The 16,453-nt window shown below is 37.4% G+C and overlaps 2 protein-coding genes and 1 long non-coding RNA gene across 8 annotated transcripts in view; 2 read left to right on the top strand and 1 right to left on the bottom strand.

Moving 5' to 3' along the window:
* Nucleotides 1-16,453, top strand: part of LOC311620254 — a 387,779-nt gene that overhangs the window by 122,806 nt on the left and 248,520 nt on the right. The window lies entirely within an intron of this gene.
* RB1 (RB transcriptional corepressor 1) overlaps nt 1-16,453 on the bottom strand; it is a 154,054-nt gene that overhangs the window by 17,301 nt on the left and 120,300 nt on the right. For all 6 annotated transcript variants that reach the window (XM_084879344.1, XM_084879346.1, XM_084879348.1 and 3 more), the window contains one exon: nt 3,123-3,241. In XM_084879344.1, the coding sequence (XP_084735470.1) occupies nt 3,123-3,241 (119 nt within the window). The remainder of the gene's footprint in view (nt 1-3,122; nt 3,242-16,453) is intronic.
* RCBTB2 (RCC1 and BTB domain containing protein 2) overlaps nt 1-16,453 on the top strand; it is a 108,180-nt gene that overhangs the window by 56,912 nt on the left and 34,815 nt on the right. The gene's annotated exons all lie outside the window — the stretch shown is intronic.

Genomic DNA, 16,453 nt, shown 5'->3' with positions numbered 1-16,453 from the left:
CAACCGGTTGACCAATTGCTATGATGTGCATTGACCACCAGGGGCAGAGATCCAACTGGTAGGTTAGCTTGCTGCTGAGGTCCGGCTGATCAGGAATGAGCGAGATGGGTCGGACATGCCCCGGAGCCCTCCCGCGGTCCCTCCCTGGCTGGCCAGCCCTGGTCGGCCCCAATTAGGACTGGTCGAGAAGGGGTTTGACATGCCCTGGAGCCCTCCTGTGGTCCCTCCCCGGCCCCAATTACGCATGCACTGATGGGATCCCTCGGCCTGGCCTGCACCCTCTCACAATCTGGGACCCCTAGGAAAATGTCAGAGAGCCAGTTTTGGCCCGATCAGGTCACTCCCAGACACAGAGCTCAAGCCTGGCGAGAGGTGCTGTGGTGGCGCCAGCCTCTTCTGATTGAGACAGATTGGGCGTGGGCCTAAGGCAGGCTCAGTGGGGCTGGGATGAACAGGAGTGGCAGGTAGGAGGTGTAGGCGGTATTGGACTTTGGGTTTTGGCCTGATCCCTTCAGGCTACTCCATCTGTACACGAATTCATGCATCAGGCCCCTAATATATATATATATATATGTGTGTGTGTGTGTGTGTGTGTGTGTGTGTATGTGTGTGTGTGTGTGTATGTGTGTGTGTGTGTGTGTATATATGTGTATGTGTGTGTGTGTGTGTGTGTGTGTGTGTGTGTATATATATATATATATATATATATATATATATATATATATGCCTAAGAGACCAAATGACTGGTCACTATGACGTGCACTGACCACCAGGGGGCCGATGCTCAATGCAGGAGCTGCCCCTGGTGGTCAGTGCACTCCCACAGCCAACCTCTTGCAGTCCCTTCCCTTAGCCAGCTAACCTCCCATGACCCCTCCCAGCCGGCCAGATTGCCCTGATTGCCAGCCAGGCTGAGGGACTTCACCTGTGCAGCAATTTGTGCACTGACTCTCTAGTCTAGGGGTGTCGAACTCAATCAGAGAAGGGGCCAAAATCTAAAATCCAGCCTAAATCGCGGGCTGAATGGTTTACTGAACAGTCATAAACTGACAATGTCATAAACTGACAGCGGAGTGCAGTGATGACAGCGTGGTGCGGGCCACATTGCAAGGCCTGGCGGGCTTGTGTTTGACACATGTGCTCTAGTCTAACAATATTGTAGAATGACTGAACTTGGTTAGAATTTAGTCTCCTTTGAGTTCTGGGTGCACACATTCAATTACTTACTGGACCTTACTACTTGAATCTCAAAGTGGAGTTCTTGATTCTCCCCCTCCCCACCCCACCCTATTTCTCCCATCTCAATAAATGACTCTGCATTACATCCAGTTTCTTAAGTCAGAAACTAGGAGTTATTTCTAATTTATCTCTTTTCTTAGTTCTTCAAACCCAATGAAACACCGAGTCCTATTAAATCTTCCTCTAAAATACATCCAAGATTTTTCCATTTCTTTCTCTCTATTGACTGACATAGACCATGCCACCTATATCTCTCACTTGGATTATTGAAATTATCTCCAAACTCGTCTTTCTACTTTCTTCCTTGCACCTTTTCTTTCCCTCCTCCAACCCTACCAGCACTTTAAACAGCAGCCAGAAAGTGGCCCTGAGTGGGGAGGGGGAGAAGTATAGCAAGCTGTAACCCTGCTTAAAACTTTAACGCTTTCCCATTGCCCTTCAAAACCCAAACTCCTTCCTATGGGAACATAGCCCGAGTTTAGTACAACCTCAGCTTGTACTAGTCTCCTCTTGCTCACTTTACTCCAGCCACTGAGATTTCTTTCTGTTCCTCAGACCAGACAAGTGTGATCTGCTCTAGGGCCACTCCACTTGCTGTCCGCTCTGTCTGGGATGCATGCCATGCAGATTTTTGCCTGGCCAGCACCCACTTGTCCTTGAGTCTCAGGTCAAACTTCATCAGAGAAAGCTTCCCTAAACATTCTGTCCCTCTCATTTTCTTTCTTTCACCTTGCTCTTATTATTTTCATTACAGAACTTATTGTACTCTAAAATCATCCCAGGTATTAGTTGACATGTTCACTGTCTATCTCCTTCCTCCAGAATGTAAGCTCTAGGAGGGGAAAGATCTAGTCCACCTCATTCGCATTTGTATTCCTACTGCCTAGAACAACTCTTGACAAATGCCTTGTTATATGAAAGAAAAAGATAAGGCTTGACTTACTTATATTAATGTATTATCTAGCAAACAAATTTATATGTGAAGGCAGAGGGTCCATATGCTAGAAATACAAGCTAGCAGGGAATCAGGGAATCGACATCTCTGGAAAATAGTGCCTGCTAATCGGGGACACTGTAATGTCAATGCTTACAGAGAACTCAACAGAAACATAACTTTAGGTACATTTCTATGAAAAGCAGTGCATTTGGAATGTTTAAGAACATGGGCTTTGGAGTCAGATTGCTTGGGTTTGATTTCTGTGGACTTTTGGCAAGTTACCTTATTGATCTAATTCCTATTTTATAGGTAACCAAGGCTGATAGCAGTATCTGTTACCTTACAGGGCTGTTGGGAAGATTAAATAGGGGGGGGAAAAAAAAGAAAGAATCTGAAGTTCTTAGGCAACTGTTCAGCACACAGTGACCCCTCAGTAAATGTTAGCTATTGCTTTCTTCTTCCATCATTATCATACATTTATCAACTGTTTTAATCTCATATGCCACTCTAGGCCCTGTGCCTATCTCATGCTTCACTCCAAATGCATTGATCTAACTCCCTGTAAAATGTTTCCTGGCTATTTCCTGGCTATTAAGCTTTGAAATTCATGCCATTTCTGACTCCTGGAACACTTTTCTGTCTCCTCCATCCTCTCCAATTTACATGCTGAAATCCTATTCAATCTCTAAGGGCTATTAAATTGGTATCTTTGTCATGAAAACTGTCCTCATTACACCAAACCTGAGTGATTTCGGTAGCATTTTGTACCACCTTAATTATATGACCTTTAATTGAGTTATGCATTCTATATTCCTTCTTTTTAAAAGCAAAAATGTTCTTATTCAAAATTCTATTCCCTAGAGCTTTACTATATAGTATCTCACATTATACTATGCTCAAATCCATTTATAGGTCAAATAGATAACACAAAATATATTCAACTTACATATCTGCTGCAGTGTGATTATTCTGGAGAGGAAGGTTGAGAGTACAAGCAGATTCAAGGTTGTCACCTGGTCCTTCTCGGTCCTTTGCTTGTTTAATAAGATCAAATAAAGGTGAATCCTATATGAAACAAAATGATATTAAAACAACATTGGTAAGTATGATTTTCCCATTTATATATCAAAATAATATTTTTGACATGGTCAGCACTAATGTAGAAGTCATAATGAGATCTTTAAAAAAAATATATTTTTATCGAGTTCAAAGAGTAAACAGAGGGAGAGAGAGAGATAGAAATAACAATGACGAGAGAGAATCATTGATTGGCTGGGGATTGAGCCCGCAACCTGGCCATGTGCCCTGACTGGGAATGGAACTGACTTCCTGGTTCACAGGTTGATGCTCAATCATTGAGCCACACTGGCTGCGCTCAGAATGAGAACTTGTTTTCCATTTTGAGAGTACCAAGTGCCAATTTTAGTACTATAAAAAAAAAAAAAAAAAAAAAAAGGACTAGGAAAATGTATATATATCTTTAAATGTTTATATTAGTAAAGAAATTTTAAGTTAGAAAAAAAAAGAGACACAGAAAAAAACCTAAGAAGGTAAAAAGAAGGAAATAGTAAAGATATGAGCAGAATTTAATGAAACTGAAGAAAAAGATAAAATACCGTTTGATCAACCAACATGCCTAATAATCGGTTATTTGAAATAATAAAACGAAATAAACTAGCAGTAACATTGACTAAGGAAAAGAGACAGATAAAGAGTATTAATAACAAAAAGTGGGACCTTCATTAAAAAGATTAGAAAGATAATAAGAAATTGTTATGAATAATTTTATGTCAATATATTAGAAATCTTACATCAAGTGGACAATTCCACAAAAACATAAATGAGCAAAACTCAAAAAAAAAAAAAAGAAATAACATAACCTCAATAATCCTACAAACTATTAAATAATTGAATCAGTAATTTAAAATTTTGGCTTCGGAGAGCTTATCAATAACACATTGACTACCGCGAATAGCATTAAGTACTTTGTATTTCCTTCTCACAACAAATTCTAGGAGAAAAGTACTATTTTTTTTCCACTGTCATTTTACAAGTGAAGAAAGGTGGGCTAAGAGTATATTGCCCAAAGTCACAGTTAGTAAAAGGTGGATCCAGCACTTGGCACCAAGTTTTTTGACGCCAGAGCCTTTGTTTTTACCCATATACTACAGTTTCTAATCTAATGAAGAAAATAAATGGTTTAAAAATCTCAGTACAGAGTGATACGTTGCACAGGTTGCCATACAAATCAAGAGAGGGACAACTAATCCAAATAAAGGCTTCCTGGAAGAGATTATATTTGATTTGAGTCCTAAAGAAAAAAGTTATTTGAAATAAAATAAGTCAGAAAAATTTCACATAGCTTACTTGTAACCTTGATAGGATTGTTTTGATAAGTAAATAAGATAAGTGCAAAATACGCGGGACCACCACCTGGGGCATGAACTCTTAAGACTAAAATAATTTGTACCATAAAATAAAACATAGATTGCATAGCAAAGAAAGAATGAGAGATAAACTCAATGAAGGATTTTAAGCAGGTGAGTAACAGGAACCAGGAAGGACTTTCGAGAGTTCTTAAAATCTCAGTGCCTCCTGTATAATGAACACTCAATATATATTTCCAAAATGTTATATAACATAGTTATATCATGGGTTAAGTTAAATACAGCAAAGCAAAAGAAAAAAACCCTGATATAATTTGCTTTCTAACTGATACTAAATATCAACTGTGGCTGCTGGCCTCTAATAACCCCAATAATTCCTGCCACTAGGTATTTACCACCCTCACATAGATCCCTCCTATACTGTACCAAAGTTAGTCTGTGTAGTCAATGGCATACAGCAGGAATGATGGTATGTCATTTCTAAGATTAGCTTATAAAAACCTGCATTTTCCATCGTGGGCACTTTCTCTCTAGGATCTCCTGCTTTGGGGAAAACAGCTGCCATGTACTGAGCACTCTTCAGAAGTTCACATGGCAAACAAATGAAGTCTCTGGCCAACAGCCAGTTGAAGAAACGAGGGCTACCAACATTCATCTGAGTGAACCTGGAAGCAGATTCTCCAATTCCAATAAGGCCTTAAACTGACTACAGCCTTGGTTGCAAACTTGAGGATCTCTTCTGACAGAATCAGAGCCAAAACCATAGGGCGAAGCCACCCCCAGATCCCTGATCTTAAGAAATTGTGGGAGATAATAAATGTTAGTTGTTTTAAGTTGCTAAGTTTTAGGAAAATTTCTTACACAGAATAGATAATTAATAGAGCAACTGTTTTGTTTTTTTTAACTGTAAAGAAAATATTTAATGGCATGTTTAATTTTTTGAAAATTTATGTATTCATATTTATAGCATTGTTTCCATCCAGACTAAGATAGCAGTTATCCTCTTGGACTCAGCCACGCTGTCTCATGTCATTATGTATCTACTTAAATTAACTGTCAGCATAATCATTCTTTGGACAATACTCCACTCTATTTTGCCACTTAATCTTGTGAAGGAAACCAGACTCTGTAATCAAGATTAGTATAAATCACAATGAATAATGTGATAGAAAAAGTAGAAGCTATTCTATGCCTATTCTACATCTATCATAATTAAATACATTTCTAAAGCAAGCATGAACTTCTCCAGAGAGTAGAAGACTTAAAAGGCTAGTTAGGCCAAAGTGATCTTAAAAGATAATTTGGTCATCCAACAAGCTGTCCAGTGCTAGTACAAGGTGTCCAGTGCTAGCAGAAAAATTAACAATAGGGAAAGTGGAAGACAGGAATTGCTATTGTTTTCTGGGTATTTTAAGAATTGTTATTGGACTTAACATTACAGGAAATGTTTTGTACTATTCTAAGCCAAATCATTATGAGACCATTTTGACTTGCAAATGGAAATCAGAATACAAATTTGGAGCAGGCCTTGACCTTTCTGACAGTTCTTCCTATTAACTTCACTACTTAATATTGATATTCCTCAGGATCCTCTTGCCAGTATGTATGGTTGAACCACTATCATGGCTTTAATTATACCTATATTACTCCTAAGTCTACATTTATGACTACAACTACTCTTTTAAGTTTCAGATCCATTATTTCCAACTAGAGACCTCAGGTCTGCATGTATGTACATATGGCAAACATTTCAAATACTAATATGATCAAACATTAACATGAATTCATTACCCTCATCACCAATAAGATATGGCCCTTTGGTTAACTGTGTTATAACTACCTGATCACCCACAGTACAAATCTTAGAATTGTTCTCACTTACATCTAGGCATCAAATCTTTGATTCATGCTTTTATTTTAACTTATTTATGTCTTTATGTTTAAAATTGGTTTCTTATAGATAGCACAAGAAATTAATTTTTTATCAGTTTAATTTAATCTGTCTTTTAATTGAGGTGTTTAGACCACCTACATTTACATATTAATATGGTTAGTTTAAATCATACATCTATTGGTCTCACCTATCTCTGTTCCCTTTTTAACAAAGTATAAAAACAAATTAATGGAAAAGGAATAGACTTTACCAAAAAATGGTGCTAAAACAACTGAATATCTATAGGCAAGAAATGGAAGAAGAGAGAGAGGAGAGAGGAAAAAAGAAAGAAAATGAATGAACCTTGTACAAAAATAAACTGAAATAGTACATAGACTTAAATATAAAAAATAAATCTATAAAACTTTTATTTAAAGCACAGGGGAGAGTCTTTAGGACCTAGTTCTTAGAGTTGAAACTAACACATGATCCAAAAACAAAAACAAAAACACACAAAAAACACACACACACACAACAACCTGATAAACTAGACTTTGTCAAAATTAAAAACTTTTCCTATGAGAAAGACAATGTGGAGAGGATAAAAAAGAATCTACTAAAATAATCATTTGTAAACTATATACTAAATAAAAGGCCAGTATCTAGAAGATATAAAGAATTCTCAAAACCTAATGAATAAAAAAACTAACAAACCAGAATGACTTCCAGTCAAGATAGCAGAGCAGTTAAACGCTATGCTCACCTCCTCCCATGACCACACACAACAATTATAGATAAATTATAGAACAGTCACTCTGGAGAACCATCTAAAGACCAGATGAACCAAATTCCTATAACTAAAGATATAAAGAAGAAACCACATTGAGACTGATAAGAGGGTAGAGATGAAAAACAGGCAGGTACCACACTCACGTGTGGCAGTAGAGAATCAGGAGTAATATCTTGGTGGCAGAGGTCCGCCTGAGAAGTGAGGGGTCCCAGCCCCATACAGGGATCCTCAGCCCAGAGTACCAGTGCCAAGAAGAGTAGTTCCCACAACATCTGGCTGTGAAAATCAGGAGGAACTCTGTTTGGGAGAGATGGAGGGCGGCTGGAAACCCAGGCATCCATTTCCTGGGTCTGCACACAGACTCACTCACACTCAACCAATGCTCCAAAGATGGAAACATACCAGGCACTATAATTTTGCAAGTACAGGTCTTTTACCTCCTTGGTTAAATTTACTAAAAAGTTTTGTACAGAAAAATAAGCCATCAGCAAAATGAAAAGGGAAACCACTGAATGAGAGAACATATTTACCAATGATACATCTGACAAGGGATTAACAAAATATATAAACACTTATACAATTCAATACCAAAAAGACAAAAGACCAAATTAAAAAAATAAGCAAAGGACCTAAACAGACACTTCTCCAAAGAGGACATACATATGGTCAATAGACATATTAATCATCAGAGAAATGCAAATTAAAACCACACTGAGATATCACCTTACTCCTGTCAGAATGGCTATAAGCAATAAATCAACAAACAACAAGTACAGGCAAGAATGTGGAGAAAAAGGAGGCCTTGTGCACTGTTGGTAAAAATATAGACTTGATGCATCCACTGTGGACAATAGTATGGAGTTTCCTTAAAAAATTAAAAATGGACCTGCCTTTTGACTCAGCAATCCCTCTTTTAGGATTATATTTGAAGAAACCCAAAACATTAATTTGAAAGAATATATGCACCTCTATGGACATTAAAGTTATTATTTACATTAGCCAAGATCTGACTATAGCACAAGTGCCCATCAGTAGATGAGTAGATAAAAAAGCTGCGGTCCATATGCACAATGGAACAACACTCAGCCATAAAAAGCAGCATGGATGGACCTGGAGATTATCACATTATGAGAAATAAGCCAGTCAAAGAAAGACAGATACCATATGATATCACTTATATATGAAATCTAATAAGCGAAATAAGCTGATGAACTAAATAGAAACAGAGGCACAGATACATGGGACAGACTGACAGCTATCAGAGGGGAGAGGGACTAGGGGCTGGATGATTGAAAGTGAAGGGATTAAGCAAAAACAATCCACATATCTATGTTTAACACATAGACACAGACAACAGTGTGGTGATAGCTAGAGGAAAAGGGAGGTGGGGTAGATGGAGGTGGGCAAAGGGGCTGTCTACAGGAGAACCACATCAGACTGAAAGGCACACAGAATTAAAGCAAAGAGATGGAAAAAGAAACTTCATACAATGACAACAACAACAAAACTGGAATAGTAAAGCTTACAGCAGCCAAAATAGACTTTAAATAAAGGCTATAATAAGAGACAATAAGAATATTTCATTATGATAAAGGTATCAATCCTATAAGAAGATACAACCTTATAAGCATTTATGCATACAATTTAGAAGAATCTAAATACAGAAAGAAAACATTGATGAACATAAAGGGAGAGATTAACAGTAATTGTAGCACACTTTAATACACATTAGCATCAATCAATCAACAAGGAAATAATGGCCTTAAATGATACATTAGATCAAAAAGATTTGTTATGTTTAGAGAATTATACCCAAACAAGCAGAATATATACTTTATTTTCAAGCACACATGGAACATTTTCCAGGATAGACCAAATGTTAGAACACAAAATAAGCCTTAATAACTTTAAGAAATCTTACCAAGCATCTTCTCCAATCACAATGGTATAAAACTAGATATCAATGGGGAAAAATGAAAAACACACACATAGAAACTAAATAATATGCCACTAAACAATGAATGGATTGAAAATGAGGTAAGGGCCCTAACTGATTTGGCTCAGTGGATAGAGTGTTGACCTGCAGACTGAGGGGTCCCAGGTTCAATTCTGGTCAAGAGCATGTACCTTGGTTGCAGGCACATTCCCAGTAGGGGGTATGCAGGCGGCAGCTGATCGATATTTCTCTCTCATTGATGTTTCTAACTATCCCTCTCCCTTACTCTCTGTAAAAAATAAATAAAATTAAAATTTTAGAAATGAGATAAGAGAAGAAATTAAAAGACATTGTGAGACAAATCACACACACACAGGTCCCAAAAAGTCCCAAAATCTATGAGACAAAGCCAAAACAGCTCTAAAAGGAAAATTCATAGCAATACAGGCTTGCTGCAAAAAACAAGAGTAATCTCAAATAAACTATCTAACGTTACAACAAAAAGAATTAAAAATTAAAAAAAACAAAAATTAAAGTAAGCCCTAAGTTAGTAGAAAGAAAAAATAAAGATCACAGTGGAAATAGATAAAATAGAGTATAAAAAAATCAATGTAACCAAGGGCTGATTCTTTGAAAAGATAGTAAATAAAATTGATAAACCTTTAAACAGACTCAAGAAAAAAGGAAAAAAAAGAGCCAAATAAATAAAATCAGAAATAAAAATGACAACTGACACCATAGAAATACTAAGATTATCCATTATTACCAGAGTACATATTATGGAGACAGCAGTTATCAATGGAATGGACATTGGAAAAACTTTAAGCAAGAGTAATATCTTGCCGAAACCGGTTTGGCTCAGTGGTAGAGGGTCGGTCTGCGGACTGAAAGGTCCCGGGTTCGATTCCGGTCAGGGGCATGTACGTTGGTTGTGGGCACATCCCCGGTGGGGGGTGTGCAAGAGGCAGCTGGTCGATGTTTCTCTCTCATCGACGTTTCTAGCTCTCTCTCTCTCTCCCTTCCTCTCTGTAAAAAAATCAATGAAATATATTTTTTTTAAAAAAAGAGTAATATCTTAATCATTGGAGAAGTGAGCTTGCAGAAAACCATTATAAAAGTAGAAAAATCTTTGACCAAATGAACAATTCTATGTCAACAAACCAGACAATAGAGAAGAAATGGGTAAGTTCCTTAAAACATACAATCTTCCATAACTGAGTAAAGAAGAAACAAAGTCTGAAACAACTGGTGACTACTAACAAAATCAAAATAATAATAATAAAAAAAAATCTCTCAACAGCCAAAACTGGTTTGGCTCAGTGGATAGAACATCGGTCTGCGGTCTGAAAGGTCCCAGGTTCGATTCTGGTCAAGGGCATGTACATTGGTTGTAGACACATCCCCAGTAGGGGATGTGCAGGAGGCAGCTGGTCCATGATTCTCTCTCATCGATATTTCTAGCTATCTATCTCTTTCCCTTCCTCTCTGTGAAGAATCAATAAAAAATACATTTTTTTAAAAGTCTCCCAACAATTAAAAGTTCTGGACAAGAGGGCTTCACAGGTGAACTTTATTAAACATTCAAAAATTAACAACTTCCCTTCTACAATACTGAAGAGAAAGGAAGGCAGCAGGTCTGAGGGGAGCTGGTGCTCTTAGCATGTGGGAGCAGCGGGAGTGGGGCTGCCAGCAGACAGGGGACCGAGGGCTGTGGCAAAAGGGGCCGGGGTGGCACAGAGGATGGGCCAAGACCCTCCCTTGTACACACTACAGCCTTGCCGCCCACAGTTCCTTTCAGGGTGCACAAATTTGTGCACTGGGCCCCTAGTTAGATATAAGTACCTCTAAGGTCCTAACCTAGATGCTTATTCAAGGATAAATAATTTCAGAAGACAAGGAAGTCAGTTGATATAGACTCAGATGTCCCTGCTACCTGGGAAACTGAACTCAGGAGAAAAACATTCAGTCCCTTGAGGTAATAGGGTACTAGACAAAGCATCAAGGAGTAAAAGAAAAACCTAAAAAAAAGTCACAGGGAGGCAGAAATCAAGGTGGGATCTGACTTGAAATGGAATTATCAATCTGTGTCTCCTTTTTAATGATACCGTGTTTCCCTGAAAATAAGACATCCTCCGAAAATAAGACCTAGCGTATGGAAAGATAAGACATCCCCTGAAAATAAGACCTAGCGCAACTTTGGAAGAAAAAATTAATATAAGACACTGTCTTATTTTCGGGGAAACAGGGTAGATAGGTACCCTCCTGGAAGTATTTAGTTTGAAGAACACTATCAAGTAGCCAAAAACAAACAAAAAATTCCCAGTTTATGAGGTGTCATGCAAAACAAAAATTCAAAGTAGATACAGAATTTTATCAATTTGAAACATCATTTAGATATTTCCAATTGCCATAAAAATCTTGGGGTCATGAACCTGGTAAGTAAAGTTATGGAAGATGAGGCTGGAAATACAGATTGAAGAAGACCTTTTTAAAGATTGTTTATCAGTTAAAGGCTAATTTTTTGAGATATCCATATGATTCATTACTTCACTTCTTTTCAGTCTCAGTTCAAATGTCCCCTTATCAACCAGCCCTTCCTAGAACTCTCTATTCAAAACATCCCGCTTTTCCTCCAATATGTATTTCCCTTCAGAGAACTTGTCACCATATGAACAACTTAATAGTTGTTTATTTATTGATCACCTTTCTCCTCCAAATAAAAAAAACATAAGCTCGGGGATTTCATTTCATTCCTGCTATACTAGCATCTATTATAGAAGAGCATTTGGTATACAGTAAACATTTGCCACTGAATGAACAAATAGGTATTTGCATACCCAGAGAAAAAGATAACATAAGCAGGGGGGAAAAATTTAATGTGCTAGCCTATTTATCACCTATATAATTAGAATGATAATGCAGCAACCTTTTTGGGTCAGGTGAAACAGTCCACTTTAGTGTAACTAAAAACAACAAAAGGCTGGGCTTTAAGAAGGCCTTCTGCAGTCAGTCCTTCCCGAGGCAGCACTGGTAACTTCTGGTATCGATAGGAAACCCTTACATTTTTCAAGAATGTGAAATCTGTTGATTAAAATTATCACACTAATAAGTAGTAAACCAATGAAAGATGTGATTATGGAAATTTTGTTCTGAGAATGGATTACTAAGGCTTAGAATCTTACTGATTTATTCTTCCATATACTTTTGAGTATCAGTATCTGTTAAAGAGCCAGTTTATTTCTCTGAATTCTAGTTAGGTTAACAGCAAAACGTTTGCATAAATGCTTTAAGTCAAATGTGTTCTGCTTTTAAGTGAATCTGCAATAATGTTCATAGAATTAAGATCTTAAAAATCTGGAATTTGTTAAAAAAAAAAAACACAAAAAAAACCACACACACACAAAAACAACAACAACACAGAAATCTAATCAAATGTATATTCATTTTCATTTTGAAGACCAAAAATTAAGAAATAAAAATATTAATTTAAGTATCTAAAAATGAATGAATACCAATTTTTAGTTAGGGAAAAAATGATATGCTTGTTCAGATCCTTTTCCCATTTTTTTAAAGGGTTGTTAATTATTGTAAGTTTTAGTATAATACATTTATGTAAAACAATTTGTCCTTTAACTATTATATAAAGTGGAATATGACAGACTGACATTTTCTTCCTACTCTGTTTATAGTGTTTCTTGTAACAAAACAAAACTATTAGGGAGACAAAATTATGGCCGAATAGGTGGATGAATCCCAAGCTTTCTAATGGAGTGAATAGAAGAAACAGCTGAATTGAATAATATCCACCCAGAATTGGTGAATTAAGCACAGCTGGCGAGACAATCTCAGAAGGAAAGGTCAGAGGTCACTTGGAGAGAGGTGGGGTTGGGGATTTGGGCTGGGGGGACTAGAGTCTCAGAGGGAGAGTGCACTGCACCAAATCTGCATCCCTTGGGGACAGTGTAGTGCTTGACTGTGGAAGGGGGTCCATAGGGCTGCTGGCAGCGGGGGACTCTAGGTCTAAGCCCACAGCCGCGGAAGGCTGCGCCCAGAAAGACAGCCTGAGGTTCTGCACCAGCTGTGCAGTGCAGTGGGGAGAGAGACTAGCAGCGGCGCAGTTGCTCTGTCTTTATTTTTTCCTTGCTTTTGCTCGCTGAAATTAGTACACAGGATCTTTCCATTACAAACACTCACCAAGGCTTCAATGCAGGGGAAGGTGGTTTTGTGGAAGCTAGAAGCAAAATAGGGAGAGACAACCAGGAAGCTAGCTCTGGGACAGTCCGATCCCTCCAACCCTGAACCAACATTTTTCTCCTGAAGACCAGACCCCTCCAAGCAGCGAAGCTGCACCCAGCCTTGAGATCCGCAGGGAAACAGGGTTTCTGAATACCCCCAGGGAGCCTCAGGGACTGGATTGAGAGGCCCGATTTGGTCCTAGAAACTAATACATGAACACCGTCACCTAGAGGATATGTCAGAAATAGACACTTGTGTAAATATGACTGAAAGCAGGCAGAAAAACAAAGTGGGCAGTTTGATCCCATCTGCCTGAAACCAAGGCTATGGCATCTGACACTGAGGAGCGGTGGACCACTGGAAACTACCTAACAGGAAACTGAGACATGGCAGGTGGAAGAGCAGAGAGGGGCCTTAAACTAGCCCCCATGGGACATTAAGACCAAGCTGAAACAAACTTCACTACTTCATTTTTTTATTAGAGGCTGGGTACAAATATTTAGTGCATGGGTAGGGTCCCTAGGACTGGCCCGCTATCAGGGCCGATCTGTTAGGGCACATATGTCAAACACAAGGCCCGCGGGCCAAATCCAGCCCGCCAGGCATTGCAATGTGGCCCGCACCGCGCTGTCATCACTGCACTCCGCTGTCAGTTTATGACATTGTCAGTTTATGACTGTTCAGTAAACCATTCGGCCCGAGATTTAGGCTGGATTTTAGATTTTGGCCCCTTCTCTGATTGAGTTCGACACCCCTATGTTAGGGCAATCAGGGGCCCCTGCTCAAACCCACCTTGGCCTGATGCCACCTGCTCAACTATCTCACTGCGGCTTCATTCTGGTTGGGGCCCCCACTGCCAGCACCGCATCGCTGACACCTGCCATGCTCTGTGCCGCCGCCCCCCCCCCCCCCCACAGTGGTCAGTGCACATCTAACTCCCAGTAGGTCGAACTCCCACCCATGGGGACAATTTGCATATTAGTCTTTTATTATATAGGATTTTTTACTTAAGAAACTAAAAAATTTTTTTCTCTATTCTTTATTATTTTTATTTATTATTATTACTTTAATCTTTCATTATTCTTTTTAAATTTTGGAGGGGATTAGTGTTCTACATTCTATTTTTATTTATTATTATTATTTTATTTTATCTCATTTTCTCCTTTATACCAATCCTTTCTTCCTCACTTCACCCTTTTTCATCCTGTTTCTCTTCTCCTGTTCTTGCTTTAGTTTTTTTCTTCTTTTTACTTCTTGTTAAAAATTGATCTTTATCTGCTTTATTGACACATTACTATTATAGTAGCTTCTGTTGGATTACTCATATATCTAATTTCCTCTCCCCTACTTAAAATCCATGCACCCTTCTCTTTTCTCTTTCTTCCCTAGTCAATTTTTTTTCTTGTTGTTGTTGTTTTTGTTTTTTTATTTTATGCTTTTGTTTTTCCTCTCCTCACTTGTTCTCTTCTTCTACTAAAAGCTTAAATAGTTTCAATCACCAAACTCAGGCTTATCTGCACTCTCCTCTATTCTCCTTTTTCAAAAACAGATGAATATATAGATAGATTAAAGGGGACTATTTGTGTGTGTGTGTGTGTGTGTGTGTGTGTGTGTGTGTGTACACATATATATAAATTTTCTTATATAATTTAACATATATATTTTCAATTATTATTATTTTATTGAATATTGTTTTTTTCTTTTCTTCTTATACACTCATTCTCTTTCTAACTCCTCTATACTAAATCATGGCTGTTCCCCCATTCATTCGATTCCTTTACCTTACCCTCTGAAAATAAGCTCTGCCTCTTCAGATTCAACTGCCCTTCTTTTTTTCTGGGTATTTGTTGTTTGCATTTTTTCTAAATTGAATATTTTTTTCCATTATGTTTGCCAGTTATTACTGATTTAGAAGTTGACTTGTTGGATGAAATTGGCACCAGTTAATTAAAAAAAAAAGATAAATAAGAAATCATTTTTAAATGATATACATATATTTAACAAACATTTTACTTGAGTTTTTTTTAAATATAAAATTTATACTCATTAAAAATGCTTTTATGGCCCTGGTTGGTGTGGCTCAGTTGAGTGTTGTCCTACACACCAAAAGGTCGCTGGTTCCATTCCCAGTCAAGGCACATATGCAGATTGTAGGCTCAATTTCCAGTAGGGAAGGTACAGGAGGTAGCAGATGGATGTGATATTTCTCTCTTGCTCTTTCTCTTGCTTGCTCTCTCTCTCTCTCTCTTTCAAAAATCAGTAAAAAAACAAATAAACAAACAAAAAAAAACACCTTCTCTTTATGTATAACCAGCAAACCTAAGTTTGGGAATAAATATACTTAACTTTCAATATACACACAATTTCATTGCTAGGAATGAAAGAACTTAGATTATCAAACAATAGCTTTCTTAGCCACAAACATTTAGCTTTTTAGGAACATCCTGAGAGGGCAATCCTTCTCTATCTCTACCCCTTAGAAATGAATAAAACAAAGTCATTAAAATAAATATACATATATTTATGTATATTTTAAATAAGTCATTATTTATTCAAAATCAACTGAGGAGTACCTGGATTTTTTAATAAATATTAAATTTATTATTCACAGAAAACCCTTGCTCTAATTATTGAAAGAAGCAGAAATATTTCCTTCCTCTGTATAAAACATGGCATAGTACTTTTCCTAATTATAACCATTTTAATTTACTCAATAAAGATGAAGCTAAAAATGAAGAAAGGTTGCAGTATGATTTTAATCTAAAGAAAATGGAAACTCCAAGATATTAATTTAAATTTATATTATAATTTTAGAATATAGTGTTTTTAAAATGACTATACAGCTTACACATACAAAAACAAAACTCTTGTCTGCTTAACTATCACTTAAGCTATGAAGCAAGTTTTTCTTATTTTATGTCAATAAGAAAAAAAGAAATATTGTAAGATATCTGTTATAGTGGGAAAACTTGACCAGATGTCAAGAAATCAGAATTCTAGTTTCAGCTCTCCATGTCCTCATTGAATTACTTTCTTTAATTTGACAAACATGTAT

This window comes from Pipistrellus hanaki (genome assembly GCF_964339955.1).
Source record: "Pipistrellus hanaki genome assembly, chromosome: 3".
NCBI lineage: Eukaryota > Metazoa > Chordata > Mammalia > Chiroptera > Vespertilionidae > Pipistrellus > Pipistrellus hanaki.
The sequence above is the reverse complement of the archived record's forward strand: the minus strand, read 5'-3'. Positions and strand labels throughout refer to the sequence as shown.